The sequence below is a fragment of the Lonchura striata genome, chromosome 2 (assembly GCF_046129695.1).
Source record: "Lonchura striata isolate bLonStr1 chromosome 2, bLonStr1.mat, whole genome shotgun sequence".
NCBI lineage: Eukaryota > Metazoa > Chordata > Aves > Passeriformes > Estrildidae > Lonchura > Lonchura striata.
The window spans coordinates 31,653,520-31,667,961 of NC_134604.1; the positions used below are offsets into that span (position 1 = coordinate 31,653,520).

The window sequence follows — 14,442 nt, forward strand, 5'->3', positions numbered from 1 at the left end:
TCCTTACCAAGAAGTCTTTTCTCCAGGCCAAGCAGTACCAGGGCTCTCAGTCTTTCCTCCCAGGACAGAAGGTGTGGTCCCAAAGGATAACTCTTTGTGCCCTTTTGGTAGATTATCCTCAATATGCCCCTGTCTCCCTTGTACGATGCTGTTGAGATGTTGACTTGGATGTACTTGAGGAATGCCAGCTCTCAGTGCATACCTTGTGGCTCAAGCACAGTCACACTGATATTTGGTATAGACAGAGTTCCCAGTTTGAAGTGGAATTGTCCAAAGCTCACAAGGATTCAATTTCAAACCTGTGCTGTCCACCTTTATTCCTGTTTGACAGCAGTAGCGCTGCCAGTTTGCCATAGCCATTGCTTGTCCCATTTTTCACCTTGTACTCTCACTATTAACCTTTTTTACCTTGTGCTGTCACCATCCCACTGTTTCTGCCCTGAAGGGAGCTCCTCAGAGCCCACGAATCCTCCCAGTTGCTGCATCGGTGTAATCACACCCTCTTGCATTAGCAACAATTAGAGTGCCCCTCAACTTTGTCATTAATCACCTTTTCCATTAGTAGCTGTTCTTGAGACATCCTCCATCAGGTTAGAAAATGAAAGCTGCTGCAGTTCCACCACTCTCCATTGTTGTAAATTTGGTTATCTTAACAGCTGGAGATAGAGGTAGCAGCTTTATATTTCTTGTCTTCTGAATATAGCCTCAGGCTTCCTGTTTCACAGGCATTGAGCCCTGTTGCTTAACAACCTGATTGAAACATCCTTTTGTGCATGCTCCTTGCTTTGGTATGGAGGCAAGCAGATCAGAAATTTCTGCAGGTGATGAGAGCGAGGAAGTAACATATACTTCTCTCAAATTCTCTCAGACTCCTCCAAGGGCTAAAGCTCCACAGGAAAAAAAAGGTGAGGAAAGATGGATGAGGTAGGTCAACAAAAAATTTTACTTTGAGGGAAAGCAAGATTTAACAGAAACACTCTGAACTGGCAAGTGATTCTGAGTGCTGGCTTAGAGAGCTGTTGCTTTGGTTCTAAAATTACTGTGGATATTAAAGCTGATGAGTTAGAGACTCAGCATTTTCCCCCTCCCTCTTACCGACCTCCTTCAGTGTCTACTCCTGGGCATTCAACCCAGGCATCCTTTTCTTCAAAACTGGTTTGCAGTTGTCTGCTTGTCAGCAGCAAGAGGTTGTGAGCTATAGTTCTTTGAAGGGCAGGCAAGATGTGAATACAGATAAATTAGAGGCACATGGTGATCAGAGATCAGAGACAGAAAGCATATGAGATCATCCAGCCTCTCTTCTATGGGGCTATGCAGGATTCGTTTGTGATTTTTCCCCCGTTTTCTGTGTTCTAGTGTTACATACCTCCTAGTGAGCAAATTTTCAGCTTTTGCTGTGAAGCAGTTCTTCAGGGCACTTTACGATCAGGAAGATTTTCTTAGTGCCTTCCTTAAATTTTTTCTTTCCTTATTTCTTCTCCATTACCCCTGATTAGACCTGCAGATGTCACACCGAACAATTCATCTGGCAGCTTAGTTGAGAAATACTACCTTCAAAGAGTCCAGCTTTGCATTGGTGATCATTTTTTGTAAATATTTCCTTCATGCAAAATGGTGGAGGGGTTGGAACTAGATGAGCTTTAGGGTCCTTTCCAACCAAAATCATTCTATGATTCTATGAAGTGTCAGTGAGCTTTAGATGAGTTCTGTTGCATTGGCTGCAACACTAATTGTTGACTTTAAATTTTCAGAGGTGTTACAGCAAAGGGGACTCTCACTGTGGGATACAAGATTTCTATACCCTGATCAGAAAAATTTTGCATACTTGTGGAGTTTACCACTGCCTGGTCACTTGTTTCACTGTGGAAACAAAGCCAGCACAGAAACTCCTCAGTTACTATCTGGTACTCGCACTCCATCTGTTTGGAGGGCAGTCTTGCTTTTGAATATGTTTTCACCAGAAATTATGTTTTCTGTTGCATCAGAAAACACAGTAGCATCCTTTCATTCCATGCCATTCCTGTTCACCCCTACCCTGTTGAAAGGGGATTAACCAATGCCCTCTTTAGATGTTTGCATTTTTCTATTTAACATCTCTCTACATTATTTTATGGAAACTCATCTTTTTGAGCTATGGTCAGACAATTGAAAATAAGGAAGCTGATACTTGAATACACTTTTTGTGTATATTATTTGATTATTTCTCATCTTTCTTCAGTAAGAAAGAAATCCCAAAGGAGCTCATTTTAAGTACCTTTCTTTTGGAGGTCTTTATGTTCAACTCTGTTCCTGCCTCCATCACTTCTTAGAAATGTGCTCTCATGTATTTTTCCTCTGTTGAAATGCACACACTTGCTGACTTTGCAGGCACAGTAAAGTCAGCAAGACGTTGCTGACTTGCTGAGTTTCTGACAGTAAAGCAAGTATCATGGGTGTGTAGAGCAGTCCTCTGGTCGAACCAACAGGTTTTGGACTCCTCAAAAATGAAGAGTTACCCTGGTTGTTTCTTGTCTTTGGCTTCCAGAGAGCCTTAGATATGCTGCACTACCAGAATATCAGTACAGCAGTCACTTAAGACAGTGTTAGCCTGTATATTGTGCTTGTGGTAACCGAAATAGCCAGGTCTGTGCCACAGCCAATAACAAAATGCTCGTATCTCAAATTCTCCTCCTAGGCTCTAGGTAGTCATGCTGCCCCCATACTGAGGTAGGCAGGAGCAGAGGAGAGCTATCTGGGACAGTGCCATGACATTCTTCAGATTGTCCTAGATGAATTGAATTGCGAAATGCTAACAGCTTTCAGTTTTTGAACTGAATCTGGACTCACAAAATTAAATATTGGGTCATGTTGCTTGCAAATGAATAGAGAGTGTCAGAGTAATTTCTCCAGAGCACTGAGAGACTTGTTGGGGTGTTTTGTACACCAAAAGTGAAAACACTGGATATTTACATTAAATGCCTACCAGTCCACTTCCCCTCTTGGACAGACTCTTCCACAGTTCATCAGACCATCAACAACTACATAGAAATATTTCTGGATGCTCCATTCAGATTTTCCTCCTATTTCAAACTCATCTTAGGTACTTCTCCCATCCACTCCTACAAGAGCTTCACATGTAGTTCGGGGGCTGAGGATCAAACAGAAACCCTTGAACCTGTTTTAAAAAGTGTGACCTGCAGGAACTCCTTTTTGCAGCAGGTAAAAATCCTAGTTTGTGAAATACTTTATTCCACTTCTCTGGATTGATCTCTGCAGTTTGAGTGCAGCTTAAACTCACATCAAACATTTCCTGTTTTTCCACTTCACTTTGTTTTTTTTTCTTTCCTTCCAAAATTATCTAATGCCATATATTTTTTCATTTTAACAAACTTTAGTGACTGCTGGGGTTGTGGAGGTCCCCTGGGATTTTGTTTTGATGATGAATCATTAATTTTTTTTCTGCAGTTGGTTTGAAACAATGGAGGGTGACCTGCTTTATTCATTGCCAGGAGGCACCAGCTCTGTGCCCGGTGCTGACATTTAAGGATTAACTCTTTCAAAGACTGCCATTCTGGTTGTCTTGCTTGGCAGTTTTCCCTGAAATCTAAGAGTGATTAGAAGGATGCAGGAGACAGCTTCTTTGGAGAGGCAAGAGAGGAAGAAAAACAAAAGTACAGATGTGATCTCAGAACCAGGAGTTATATTTCATCAGATGTTTATCCCCTTTTGCCAAGTTTTCAGTTGTAATCTGCAGAGAAAAACCTCCACCCTACCCCTTAACCTTGGGCTGACTTCATTCTCCTGAGGCTTAATCTGATGACAAACCCCAAGCTGCCAGGGATACAAACAAGAGGAATAGAGAGCACAGTCAAGTTTAAGTTCCAGACCCAGTCCAAGTCCTTCAGTTCTCCTGCTGTCCCTTTGTGCGAAGCTGATGAGTAGGTTGTAACTGACAAGTCTTTCTGTATCTTGTCTCTGAAATGAGATGGGGTTTTGTTATGAAATAATGATTTTAAAATATAAGAAATTTTACTAACTTTATGTTTGGGACAGCTAGAAGATCCTACAAGCTTCAGGAAATGTGAGAAAACCTCTATCTTAGAAAAGATCTTTCTACCAGAAGAATGATGCTTACAACTATGCTCCCTCATGATCTCCCTTGTTATCTTAGAAACTTCTTCTAGGTAAAACCACAGGCCTAAGTGTTTTGCTATAGATGAGAAACTGGCCTTAACATAAGTGAGCCTGAAAACTGCTCAAGATCAAAATAAATATATTTTTAGTAATTTACTGACCTGGTCTACTTTCTGTATTTGGACAAAGCTTCCAATGTGTAAAGGATGTGTTCTTGTTTTTAAGTGGAGTCCCTTTACCTTCTGTTTTACCACTAGCTTTCTTTGTCTTTCTCACAATGTTCTTCATATGTCATCTGCTTTTGTTTTCAACCTCACCCAAGAGATCAAATGTGTTTCTTTGAGTCTTGTGATATGACCAAGAGAGAAGCACCTCAAATTGCATGAGATCCATGGGTATGTTATTGCTAGATTTGGGTAGAAGGCTCTGGAACATCACAAAAGCAGGATGTGGTACATAAATTAGCTGCACATTTACTGCTTTTTAGAAAGTGCTGTTGTCTGTGCACTGTTGTACTGAGATTAATAAAACAAGAAAAGCAAACTCCTTGGAGCTCAGTTGTGCCAGTAAGTATCATCCTGTCTTCTGTTTTGGAGAGAGGAGATTTAAGTGCTGAGATTGCAAATGTTTTATGCAAAGTGAATGCCTCTCAGGTCAAACACAGCTCCAGGAGATGGCAGTGGAAAAGCAACATGTAGCCTGGAGGTTAACATGTCATGCTGTACAAAAGCAGACTTCTACAGGCCAGTCCTGACCAGCCTTTTGAAAGTAAGCTGTGCTGGGCTACAGTGGAAGTTTCCCCGGGGACTCACCTTCTGCCACTGCCAGTGAACAGCAAACAGTGGTGTTAAAAGTGTGAAGGAGGAGATGTCCCAAGGTCTTCAAGGCTGGCTCTTCCATTCTGCCACCCTACCATGGAAGATGAAAATGTAAAGCTGCCTTGGGAGTATCCTGGGAAGATGTAGCATGACCATTTGTCTTAAGCCTGTGAACAGGGTGCTGAGATTAAACCTGTTGTTATTGCTGGGAGAGCTGGGGAAAATCTTTGGATTTCTTTTTACATGTAAGCTGGAACAGGGTGGCTGTAGCAATGCAGCTCTCTGGTTTCCACCCCAAACTTCAATGGTGAGGCAGGAGTGGATTTGTTGGGAGGCTCCTGCCAGCACGAGGTGTCACATGTTGTGTAGGTGGCTCCAGCTCACTTCTGGTAGGTGCTTCCTGTGGTGGGGTCAGTCACTGGCCAGGCAGGGGCAGAGCTGTGGCTCATGTGGAGAAAGGTACCCCCTGGGAAATTCACACAGGAACTGGTGGCCCCAAACCCAGCTGAAATGGGGCCCTGGGTTGATGGGGCGGCCCCAGTTTGACTGGGCAGAGACAGTGATAGTGATGTCCACCATGTGCAGAGTGTAGACAGACACAATGCTCTAAATAGTGCAGTTCCTTGTGGAAATGCCCATTACACAAGCAAACTATGTAAAACCACACTCGGTCTTCATGTGGCATCTGTTCACTATGGTTTCTTTTCTCTTTTACAGTTTCCCATCTGTGGTCAGCAGTTCTGAAGGGCTTGGCCATAGGCTTTGGGACATTGAGCATCTTCCTGGCAATTGTTTTGATTTGGAAGATGAGTAAGTGCACCAGGGGCTGCTGAGCATGAGCAACCAACAGCAAAGGATCAGCAACACATCTAACCACAGAAACTCCATTGTATGGAGTTAAAACCAGAAGCTCTCCTAGGTTTCTACCAACCTTATGTACCCAATGCCTATCCAGAATATTTTGAAGAATATATTCCTCATGCAGACTCCAGGAAACCCATTTCAGATCATGTGGCAAAGAACAGTTAAACATATTGAAAAATCTTTGTAGACTTGCCTGGTAAATGTAGCAGTAAACAGTAGAACAAATAGGTCTGTAATATATTTGCACACATGCAGATGGTACTAGACTATGTGGAGGAGCTTCCTGTTAAAATCCTTCCACCCAAAATGGGACATGATCACACCTTACCCACAGAGTGTGATCTGTTTTCAGATAGCCAGCTGGGTATTATTTGGTACCTGAGTGATTCAGTGGAAATTTGGGGGCAGGGTGAGTGTGTGCATGCTTGCCACCAGCATCACAGCGTATATGACTATTGTAAGATTTTGAAATTACACTGTTATTTTCATAATCTTGTTCTGATTTGAGTTTTCTGCATTTCAACTATCCAAATTAGTTGTTCCTCAGCAGGTCCTTGCTGACAAGTGTTTCTGTTGGTTAATGGTAGAGAGGAGTATGAGTATTTTGACTTCTTTACAGGTGACTGCCACCCACACTGCCCTCAACAGTGGATGGCCTACAGAGGGAGCTGCTATTTCTTCTCCAAGGAGAAGAAGGATTGGAATTTCAGTCAGGAGTCCTGCAGGGCACAGGGAGCTCACCTCCTGGTGATCAGTGACACCTTGGAGATGGTAATGGTTTTCTTTGGCTTTGAGGATCTCCCATTTCCTTCCAGATACCTAAGTGACTGGCATACAAGCAGTGCTGTCACTTCAGCAATATTTTAGTTTTAAAGGAAGGGAAGGATTTATGACTGTGGTGTTACACATCACAAAGTTTGCAGGAAGCAGACAAAGGGGAAAACAGAGAGGTGAGGGTCACTGTCAGGTACTCAGAATCACTCTATGAAGGATGGTAGGAGACAGCCTTCTCCACTGTTCCTCTCCACCTCCTCTCCTATTCCCAATAAGACTGATATGAATGATTACAGTGGCACTAAGCAGTCATTGTATTCGTTGCCTACAAACTGATACGTCCCCACTCTAAAGGAGTGCTTCCTTTACAAAAGCAATACTTCTCCTCCCTGTGAGTGCTCCAGCTCCTCCTGCTCAGTGACCCATGCCATTCCCTGTGTTCATGCTTAGATATTTCTTTCTCAGTCTCTTTTCAGCGTTTACTTCCTCCCTCTGCCAAAATACCTCAGCTGTGCTGGTGAAATAAGGAACCATGTGTTCCATTGCAGGTGCTCTCTGGGGCAAGGGCATGTGTGGTCACTAGAGAAAGGGGTAGTGCTGATTACTGGGGCGCTGAGGCACATCTGCTTAAGTAGAGCAGAAACCTTAATCCGGTTTTGCTCAAGCCACGGCTTATTAGCTCAGGTGCAATGAATGTGGACAGCTTCCAGTCCGTGGATAGAAGTTGCATTGTGTGATGTCCTCTGGAGGATTGCAAAGCCAGGTCTCTGCTTGACTGGGAGTATGTACCAGGCTCTCACGTTTGCATAGACAAATTCTGTCTCTTTGAGAAATAGGTGTCTTCCCCAGATTACCCATTTCTTTGGCATGAAGAAAGCCTTCCTGCTCCTGCTCCTTTCTTACTACCATCTCAGCTACTAGAGTGTTACCATTATCCCTCCTCAGGGATAGGGCCCATCTAAATAAGACTTTTCTAGCTATCCATGCCTTGTACTGTGAAGGCTGTGATTGCTCAACCTCCAAGTGCTAGGGAAGCGGAGTCATCTCCAAACCACCAACAACACTCCAGTGATTCCTCAAACTGCTCCTATTCCCACAGCTTTACCAAGCCAGCTTTGTTAATACTTGTCTCTGAAGAGATCTTCTCTGAAGCTTTGTTTATGGCAGCAGGAGATAAGGATGGAGCCCAGCCATACCCCTGAAAGGTTGCTGTTGTTTGGTTGCAAAGGTGGACAAAACAAACTTGCCTTTCCTGGCTTTGTCTTTTTTTGTGGGGAGGAGGGTTGGGGATGGGGAATTTACTTCAGGGCTGAGTTTCTGCTGCAGGCTTCACCATTTAACAATAATCAGAGGTTAAAAGTTAGCTAAAAGGAAATGAACATTGAAAACACATAGGAGGAAAATGTATATGAAATTTTTAAAGCTTTCATACTGGGCTTGTTACACATATCTATCAGTGCCTGCACTTCCTGCCCTTCCCCACCCTCATTTTACCTTTAATTGTTAATGCTTCATATTAGCTTGCTAGTTAGCTGTATAGTAGGGTGTTGATATTAATATTAATGGCATACCTTCCTACATAAAGCTCTGTGCAGGAAACTCCAGGAGATTGAGGTGCAGTTCATAGAATCATACAATCACAGAATATGCAGAGTAGGAAGGGACCCATCAGGATCATTGGGTTCAACTCCTGGCCCTGTCATTAGAAGGTGTGGGGAAGCAGTATTGTCAGTCACTTAAAGAACAGTGAGGTGAGAGGATGTATCTTGCTTGCTGTTCTCTTTACTTATCCTTATCTCCATTTTCAAGCTGGCTTTCATTAGTCACTTTGTAATTCATCATAATTTCTAGGATCTATTCAAGAGTATTCAAGCAGAATGTTTTTGGATTGGACTGAAGAACAGTACAAGCTCTGGATGGATTTGGGAGGATGGCTCTGTATTAAGTGATGCCAGGTGAGTTTCATTCTGTTTTAAAAACAATTATGCTTATTCAGATTGCTTGGTGTTCCAGAACACCCAGAGTTCCTCCTCCAGATGTCAGGAACTTTCTTCCTGGGCAGATTTTCTTCTTGCTGTCACCTGTGCTCACTAAGCTCAATAGGGTTTACTTTTTACTGCCCTGCACCTTGTCAAGGCATTTACCTGTGAAAGTCAGGTCAAGTATTAGTATCTCACTCTCTGCTTCCCTCCAGCTGCTCAGACCAAGGACTTCATTTACCTGCACCAGCACACAGATGCTTGGGCAGAAAGGCATATGGCTTTACTTGGTGTAGCCACCTTGCACCCATTCTGTAGAATGCTGGTGTCACTGGGTGCAAGAATCCAGCCTTTTCCTGCTCTGCTGGTGCCAACCTAAGTCAGAACCTTAATTTTATCTTTCTTTACTTGGACAAAAGTCAGTGTTTTCCATGAGGGATTTTTTTTTTTTTTTAATCTGGTGAGTTTGCTTGGCCCTTTCCTTTTTATGACAATTAAGGCAATGAGTTAATTTCTGAAGCCTCTCCAGCAAGCAAAACTTGCCCAAGATCTCACTGTCAACAGGCCAGTACTCTGAGCACTTGGCTTAGTTCCCTGAATAAATCCAGCTTTTTTTCCTACAAACTCCTTGAAGGCAGGGATCATTCCATGAGACTTTCACCACTGCCACTCACATGCTGGTGGATATCACTGCAGGGAATTGTGTCTGCGTTTGGGTCTGATTTGGGTTCTATGATGGCAAAATTACTTAGCTGTGGCAGGTAGGTAGGTTCTTTGGTGTACATTTTATTTTCTAGCAACTGCCTTTTGGAGGTCTGTTTTTTTCTCCTCTGGGCTACACCCATCAAAATCAGATGTTTTTAATTCCTTGTCTCCAGGAGACAATCTCAGTATTTTCTTTCATTCTCATTAGTGTTTCATGTCTCTTGCAGGGTCTACTCTAACAGCCGTGTGCAAAATTGTGCTGTCCTGATGAAACATCAGTTTCATGCCTCCAGCTGTGAAGTTTCAGCTCCATGGATCTGTGAGAAAGCACTTAGATAAATCCTATGTGCTTCTTCATCTCACAACGACCTCATCAGTGGTATTAGTTGATCATTGTCCTGCAAACTGAAGCTTCACACAAGAGCAAGGACTTGCCTTTTCCATACCCTCACTAAAGGACAGGTTTGTTGTCCATAAGGGTGTATTACTCTCAGCAATAGATCTATTCTCAGTCCACAAGTGTTAGATTTTTGCTGTTTGTGACCAGATGAGACCTGAGACATATTCCCTGGCCTATTCTTTCCCTTATTTATCCTATAAAGGCAAATAAAAGCTTTGTTACAACAGGTATCTTCAGACCTCTGGGGGGGACCTAGTCATTTTCCCTCACTTTTAAGTATCAAATTTAATTTCCATCCTCTGCAACTCCATTGTCTGATATCAGAAGGACAAGGAAAATGAGGCTTGCTGTTCATTGACAAAAATCATATTTCTCCCAGTGGCAGCTTCTCCTTTTGCATCCCAGTGGTATGAGTGGGAGAGAAGAGGGTGAAATGAAACTGCAGCTTCTGTAAATCCAGCAGTGAAAATAAATCTCCAGGACTGCACTGGACGGAAAGTGTGTACTTGTGCCATTTCTTCTCTCTGTTGGAAGGAATTAGGAAGGTTTAACCAAGCTAGTCAAGAAACTGGACTTCTGGAGTCAAAGGAATACAGCTAATTCTGTGTAATTATTTAATCCACCCAGAACCTGTTTTCCTCCCCACCTGTGTTCATACTGCAGATAGAGGAAGCAGTGGACAAACTCTTAATGCAATCTTTCAGTTCAAGTAGAGCAGAGACAGGCTCAGAGTTTGAATGCCATAAAAATACAGTGAATATTTGGGGTACTGTCTACAGTTTTGGGCTGCTCAGTGCAAGAGAGACCTGGACATACTGACTGAAGAGTCCACAGGGACTCAAATATGATGAAAGGACTGGAGCATCTCCCCTATGTGGAGACGCTGAGACAGATGGGATGGTTTATTCTAAAGCAGAGAAGGCTAAGGAGAGATCTTATTCCTACAATCACAGGAGCACAATAACCAACTTCAGCATTTCAATTCAGACTACATATATTTGCTTTATATTTTTATTACAATTGCAGGAAAACCAGCTACCAGTGGCATTATCTTCCACCTGCTTAACAGGATGATACACATGAAGGTATCAAGGTGGATAACAATAAAATTATAGATCATAACATACTTAGCTATGTGGATATCTGCTGAGCCTCATATGGAGTTCACTGAGATGAGGGTCTCAGGTGAGAATGTTTTACAGCAAGAGAGAGTCTGCTGTTTAATAACCATGACTGCAACAGCCAGACCTGGGGAAACTGCAGCGTAGTTGGAGGCCAAAACTTTAGAATTTTCATCTTGGGTTGTTTGGGTTACTTTGGGTGAGTAATTTTATCTGTACCAGAGTCCATTCAGCTACCAAAAGACAGTTGTTCCTGACTCCTAGAAAGTTGCCAGACACTATGAAACAATGCTGAGCACTTTGCTTGCTTTGTCAAAATGGTGGTAGCACCTGTAGAAGGGAACCTACCAGTTACATTACCAGAGAATACCACTGAAGAAACAGCTTCTCATATTATCATGATGTGTAGGTGAGATGAGCATGTCTCTGAGCATGCCTAGTTTACCTTGCCATAATGGATTGAAGACATTTCTCTTCAGTTTTTGGCTACAGAGCACATTTTTGATCAAGGTCCTAATGATCAGGAGCAGGCTTGGGAGCCATGTGAGCTGTTTGTCTAGTTGACAAAAAGGGTAGATCTCTATAGAGATCCCTCTGCCATGCACAGTTCTGCATCTCAACCTGTGGGGTTTGTGTTCCATCAGTCCAGCTCCTGACCTTTACCACTGTAAATGGTCATCTTCAAAAGGGCTTTGACCAGCCCATATGTACAAATCCTCTCCTCTGTGGGTGAGGCAGACTTTCCTGGGTTGTATTTCTTTTGGGCAAGCAAAGCCATCTTTACGTGTCAGATGCAGAAGGAAGAGCACAAATATGGGCTCTTTTGTGCAATTCCCAAGGAAATTGCACATGCACGGCTATCCTCTTTTTTCCTATGCAGATCACTGCAAGGCAGAATTAGGTCTCTAATGAAGGTTTGTTATTGCACTGCACTTGGATTTCTAAGCTCCACAGTTACTCAGCTTACCAAAGTTTTGATGATTATATTAGGAGAAGGGTAGGACAGGCAGAAAAGCATTTAATCCTGCACACTTTTTTATCTGAAAATTATGCTTTGCATCTTCTAACATAGATCTCCATTCTTTGGAGTTTCCATTAGAACTATAAGTAAGACAGGTATTCTACTGCCATTTGCAAGTGTAATAATTACCAGAGCTATTGATCCTCCTGCTGCAGACCAAGTAAAGACAGTGGTCTAAAGGCACCATTTCCCTCTATGGTACAACATTGCCCATCACAGTGCATTACATGTATTTGCACTTAATTAAACGAGGATGACTCCCATCAAACAGCAATTTGATCTAAATGTACCAATAACTTGACCTGGAACCAGAACCAGTATGAGTAAAGTAAGACCCAGGCGACATATGTTCTGCTGTGTGAGGGTAGCTGCTGCTGTGGACAGTTGGTTAATGTGTTACCTGCTGTTAATGGGTTGAACTTTTGGCAGATTCCCATCATGTCACTGTCCCTGTTTCTGTCAGGTGAAGGCCAGATCATTTTAGTTGACTTGATTTTCCAGGCATTTTGTGGCCTCTTTTCCTGGCATTAGCTTTGATGGGTCCGGGAACAGAAAGCAAAAGGGAACAGTGTGGGTGGAGAGGGAAGGTTTTATTAAATTTCCATTCCCTGTTTTCACAACCTGTTAGTAGGAATTAGACACACCCGGGCTTGTTTCCCAAATCCTAGCTCAATCTCCTGCTCCCAATCTGAAGGAAATCAAACATCTCCTGTTCTTCCAGCCACCTCCATGACCTGTGCCATGTCCAGCCCCATACAGAGAGCCCTGACAGAAATGGTGGCTTTCTGCTCATGCTCTGCTGTTAGCCCTTCTTTCCTTTGCTACAGCCTTTCCTCTTCTATTGCCTCTGTCCTGCCCCAAAAGAGACCCAGCTCCAGCCTGCCAGGAACCCTCCCCTCCCTCTCCCCCCCAGCACTGGCCTTCTGCCCGGACTTGGAGCTGCTAGTTCCAGCTCCTCCTTGCTGCCTCTCCCTGTTTCCGGATGGGCCCTGGCCCCCAGCCCTTATCTCCTCCAGCCCCTGGGCTGTTTGCAGAGGAGAGTATAAAGGGGCAGACTGGGAGAGCAGAGAGGGAGTAAAAGCAGCAGTGGACCACACTGAGTGTCTGCTTGACTCACCACGTCCTGCTGTGTACCATGGGGATGAATGGGCTGCTTATCAAATCAAGCATCTTCCTCCTCCTCTTCTTCCTTCCAGGAGACACCTCACCCATCACAGAGCCGTAAGCAATGCTGGGGGGGTCTCTGGGCAGGCAGGAGACCTTGGCTGTATTCTTGTATCTATTTCTGTGTCCCTTGTCTTCTATCTAACTTCTTTTATCCAGGAATAAAATACAAGGGCTGGGTAAAGTTCCTTCTACAAACAGGAACTCTAGTGCTTGAGAGAGATGCAAAACCAGCCATGAAACTGAGATATCAGTAAAACTTCAGGGGATTGACAGGATTTCAACAAAGTTTTATACAAAAAATAGCTCTTCTGAAATACAACTTTTCATAAATGTTTGTGCCATGAGGTTTTCTTAAGAGACAAACTGTTTTGAAAGGACAATGAAAAGTTTAATTTTGGGTTGACTGTCCTGCTCCCAGGTTGACATGTCCAGGAGCTGGGAGTGGCTTTTTAAAAACGATACTGAGAAGAAAAGGAACAAATACCTCATCTGGCATTCTTGGAAATTGCTTTATTTTTTAATTTACATTTTTCAGCTCAGCCAAAGGAATGAAAATTCCCTTCTCACCCAGGGTAATGTGACACTGTAAGACTGTGACATCCAGGTTTGTGAGGGTATATTGTCCTGACTCCTTTCTTCCCCCAGTTTTGCCCTGTTGGTATGTGAAGGGTATTTGTGTTGCGTGCATGTGTGTATGTGTACATGTGTGGTAGGAGCAGCACATGAAGAGTCCTGACATACAAAAGACTTTGTCCTTTGGCTTTTTGGCAATGTCTCCACCTCCGCTGCAAAGCATAGAGTACCTCATCCATCACAGAGCCCATCACAAGGGGTGCAAGGGAATTTCTGAGCAAGGCTGTGCTGTAATGCTTTCATCAAATGAAGGGGACAGACAGTGGGATATGAGGGGCCAGAGCTTGATCCTTGCAGACCAACTGTTGGACAAAAAAGTGTCAGAGCTTCTGCTACTGCTGAAGGGAATGACTTGCCTTACTGCTGATGTGTTGAGGGCTCTTCTCCCATCTGCTCGCTGCTCTGAGTATGCCCACTGGAGGCCAGTCCTCATCCACAAAAATGGGAGCATGGTTAGCAGTGCTGGGCACTGGGACACCACCAGCAAGTTGCTACCCTGGGAAGGAAGGAGGCTGCTCAGGGCTGAGCAGGGATCTCCTGTTAAGCTGAGACAGAAGGCCTTGCTTTCCTGAAAACCTGAAACTTGTTTGTGTTTTTGCTTAAGATCTGGCACCACGCTGTGGCAGTTTTGAATCTCTGCGAGGAATGAGAGTAATGCTACAGACGCTTCACAATGTGTAGTCAATGGAATTTATTCACTGGGTACTGGCATTTGTGTGGCTCCTGAATGCTTCTAACAGTGTCTAGCAAAGGTGACAATTGAATTTCCCCCACCTTTATTCAGGATCCCAGGAAGAAGTGCTGCTGCTGTGCCAGAACCTAGAAAAACATATCCTTTCCACATGTT

General features: G+C 43.5%; 2 protein-coding genes across 2 annotated transcripts in view; both read left to right on the plus strand.

Moving 5' to 3' along the window:
- The first annotated feature begins 790 nt into the window (after positions 1–790).
- On the plus strand, positions 791–9,592 carry KLRG1 (killer cell lectin like receptor G1). Its single transcript, XM_021533913.3, has 5 exons — positions 791–905; positions 5,649–5,741; positions 6,415–6,566; positions 8,421–8,524; positions 9,481–9,592. Exons 1-5 carry the CDS (start codon positions 791–793, stop codon positions 9,590–9,592), a joined length of 576 nt encoding a protein of 191 aa, XP_021389588.2.
- A 3,160-nt stretch (positions 9,593–12,752) lies between these two features.
- LOC110472323 (alpha-2-macroglobulin) overlaps positions 12,753–14,442 on the plus strand; it is a 29,500-nt gene continuing 27,810 nt past the window's right edge. Inside the window, exon 1 of the mRNA XM_021533904.3 lies at positions 12,753–13,016. Coding sequence (XP_021389579.2) covers positions 12,931–13,016 — 86 coding nt within the window. The 5' untranslated portion in view covers positions 12,753–12,930. The remainder of the gene's footprint in view (positions 13,017–14,442) is intronic.

What these genes read in the sequence shown, in the direction of transcription:
- KLRG1 (XM_021533913.3), top strand. Translation starts at nt 791, where the DNA reads ATGGAGGCAAGCAGATCAGAAATTTCTGCAGGTGATGAGAGCGAGGAA. An exon ending in TGTTTTGATTTGGAAGATGA is followed by an intron (nt 5,742 to 6,414) that starts GTAAGTGCACCA and finishes ACTTCTTTACAG; the next exon opens with GTGACTGCCACCCACACTGC. An exon ending in TCTGTATTAAGTGATGCCAG is followed by an intron (nt 8,525 to 9,480) that starts GTGAGTTTCATT and finishes TGTCTCTTGCAG; the next exon opens with GGTCTACTCTAACAGCCGTG.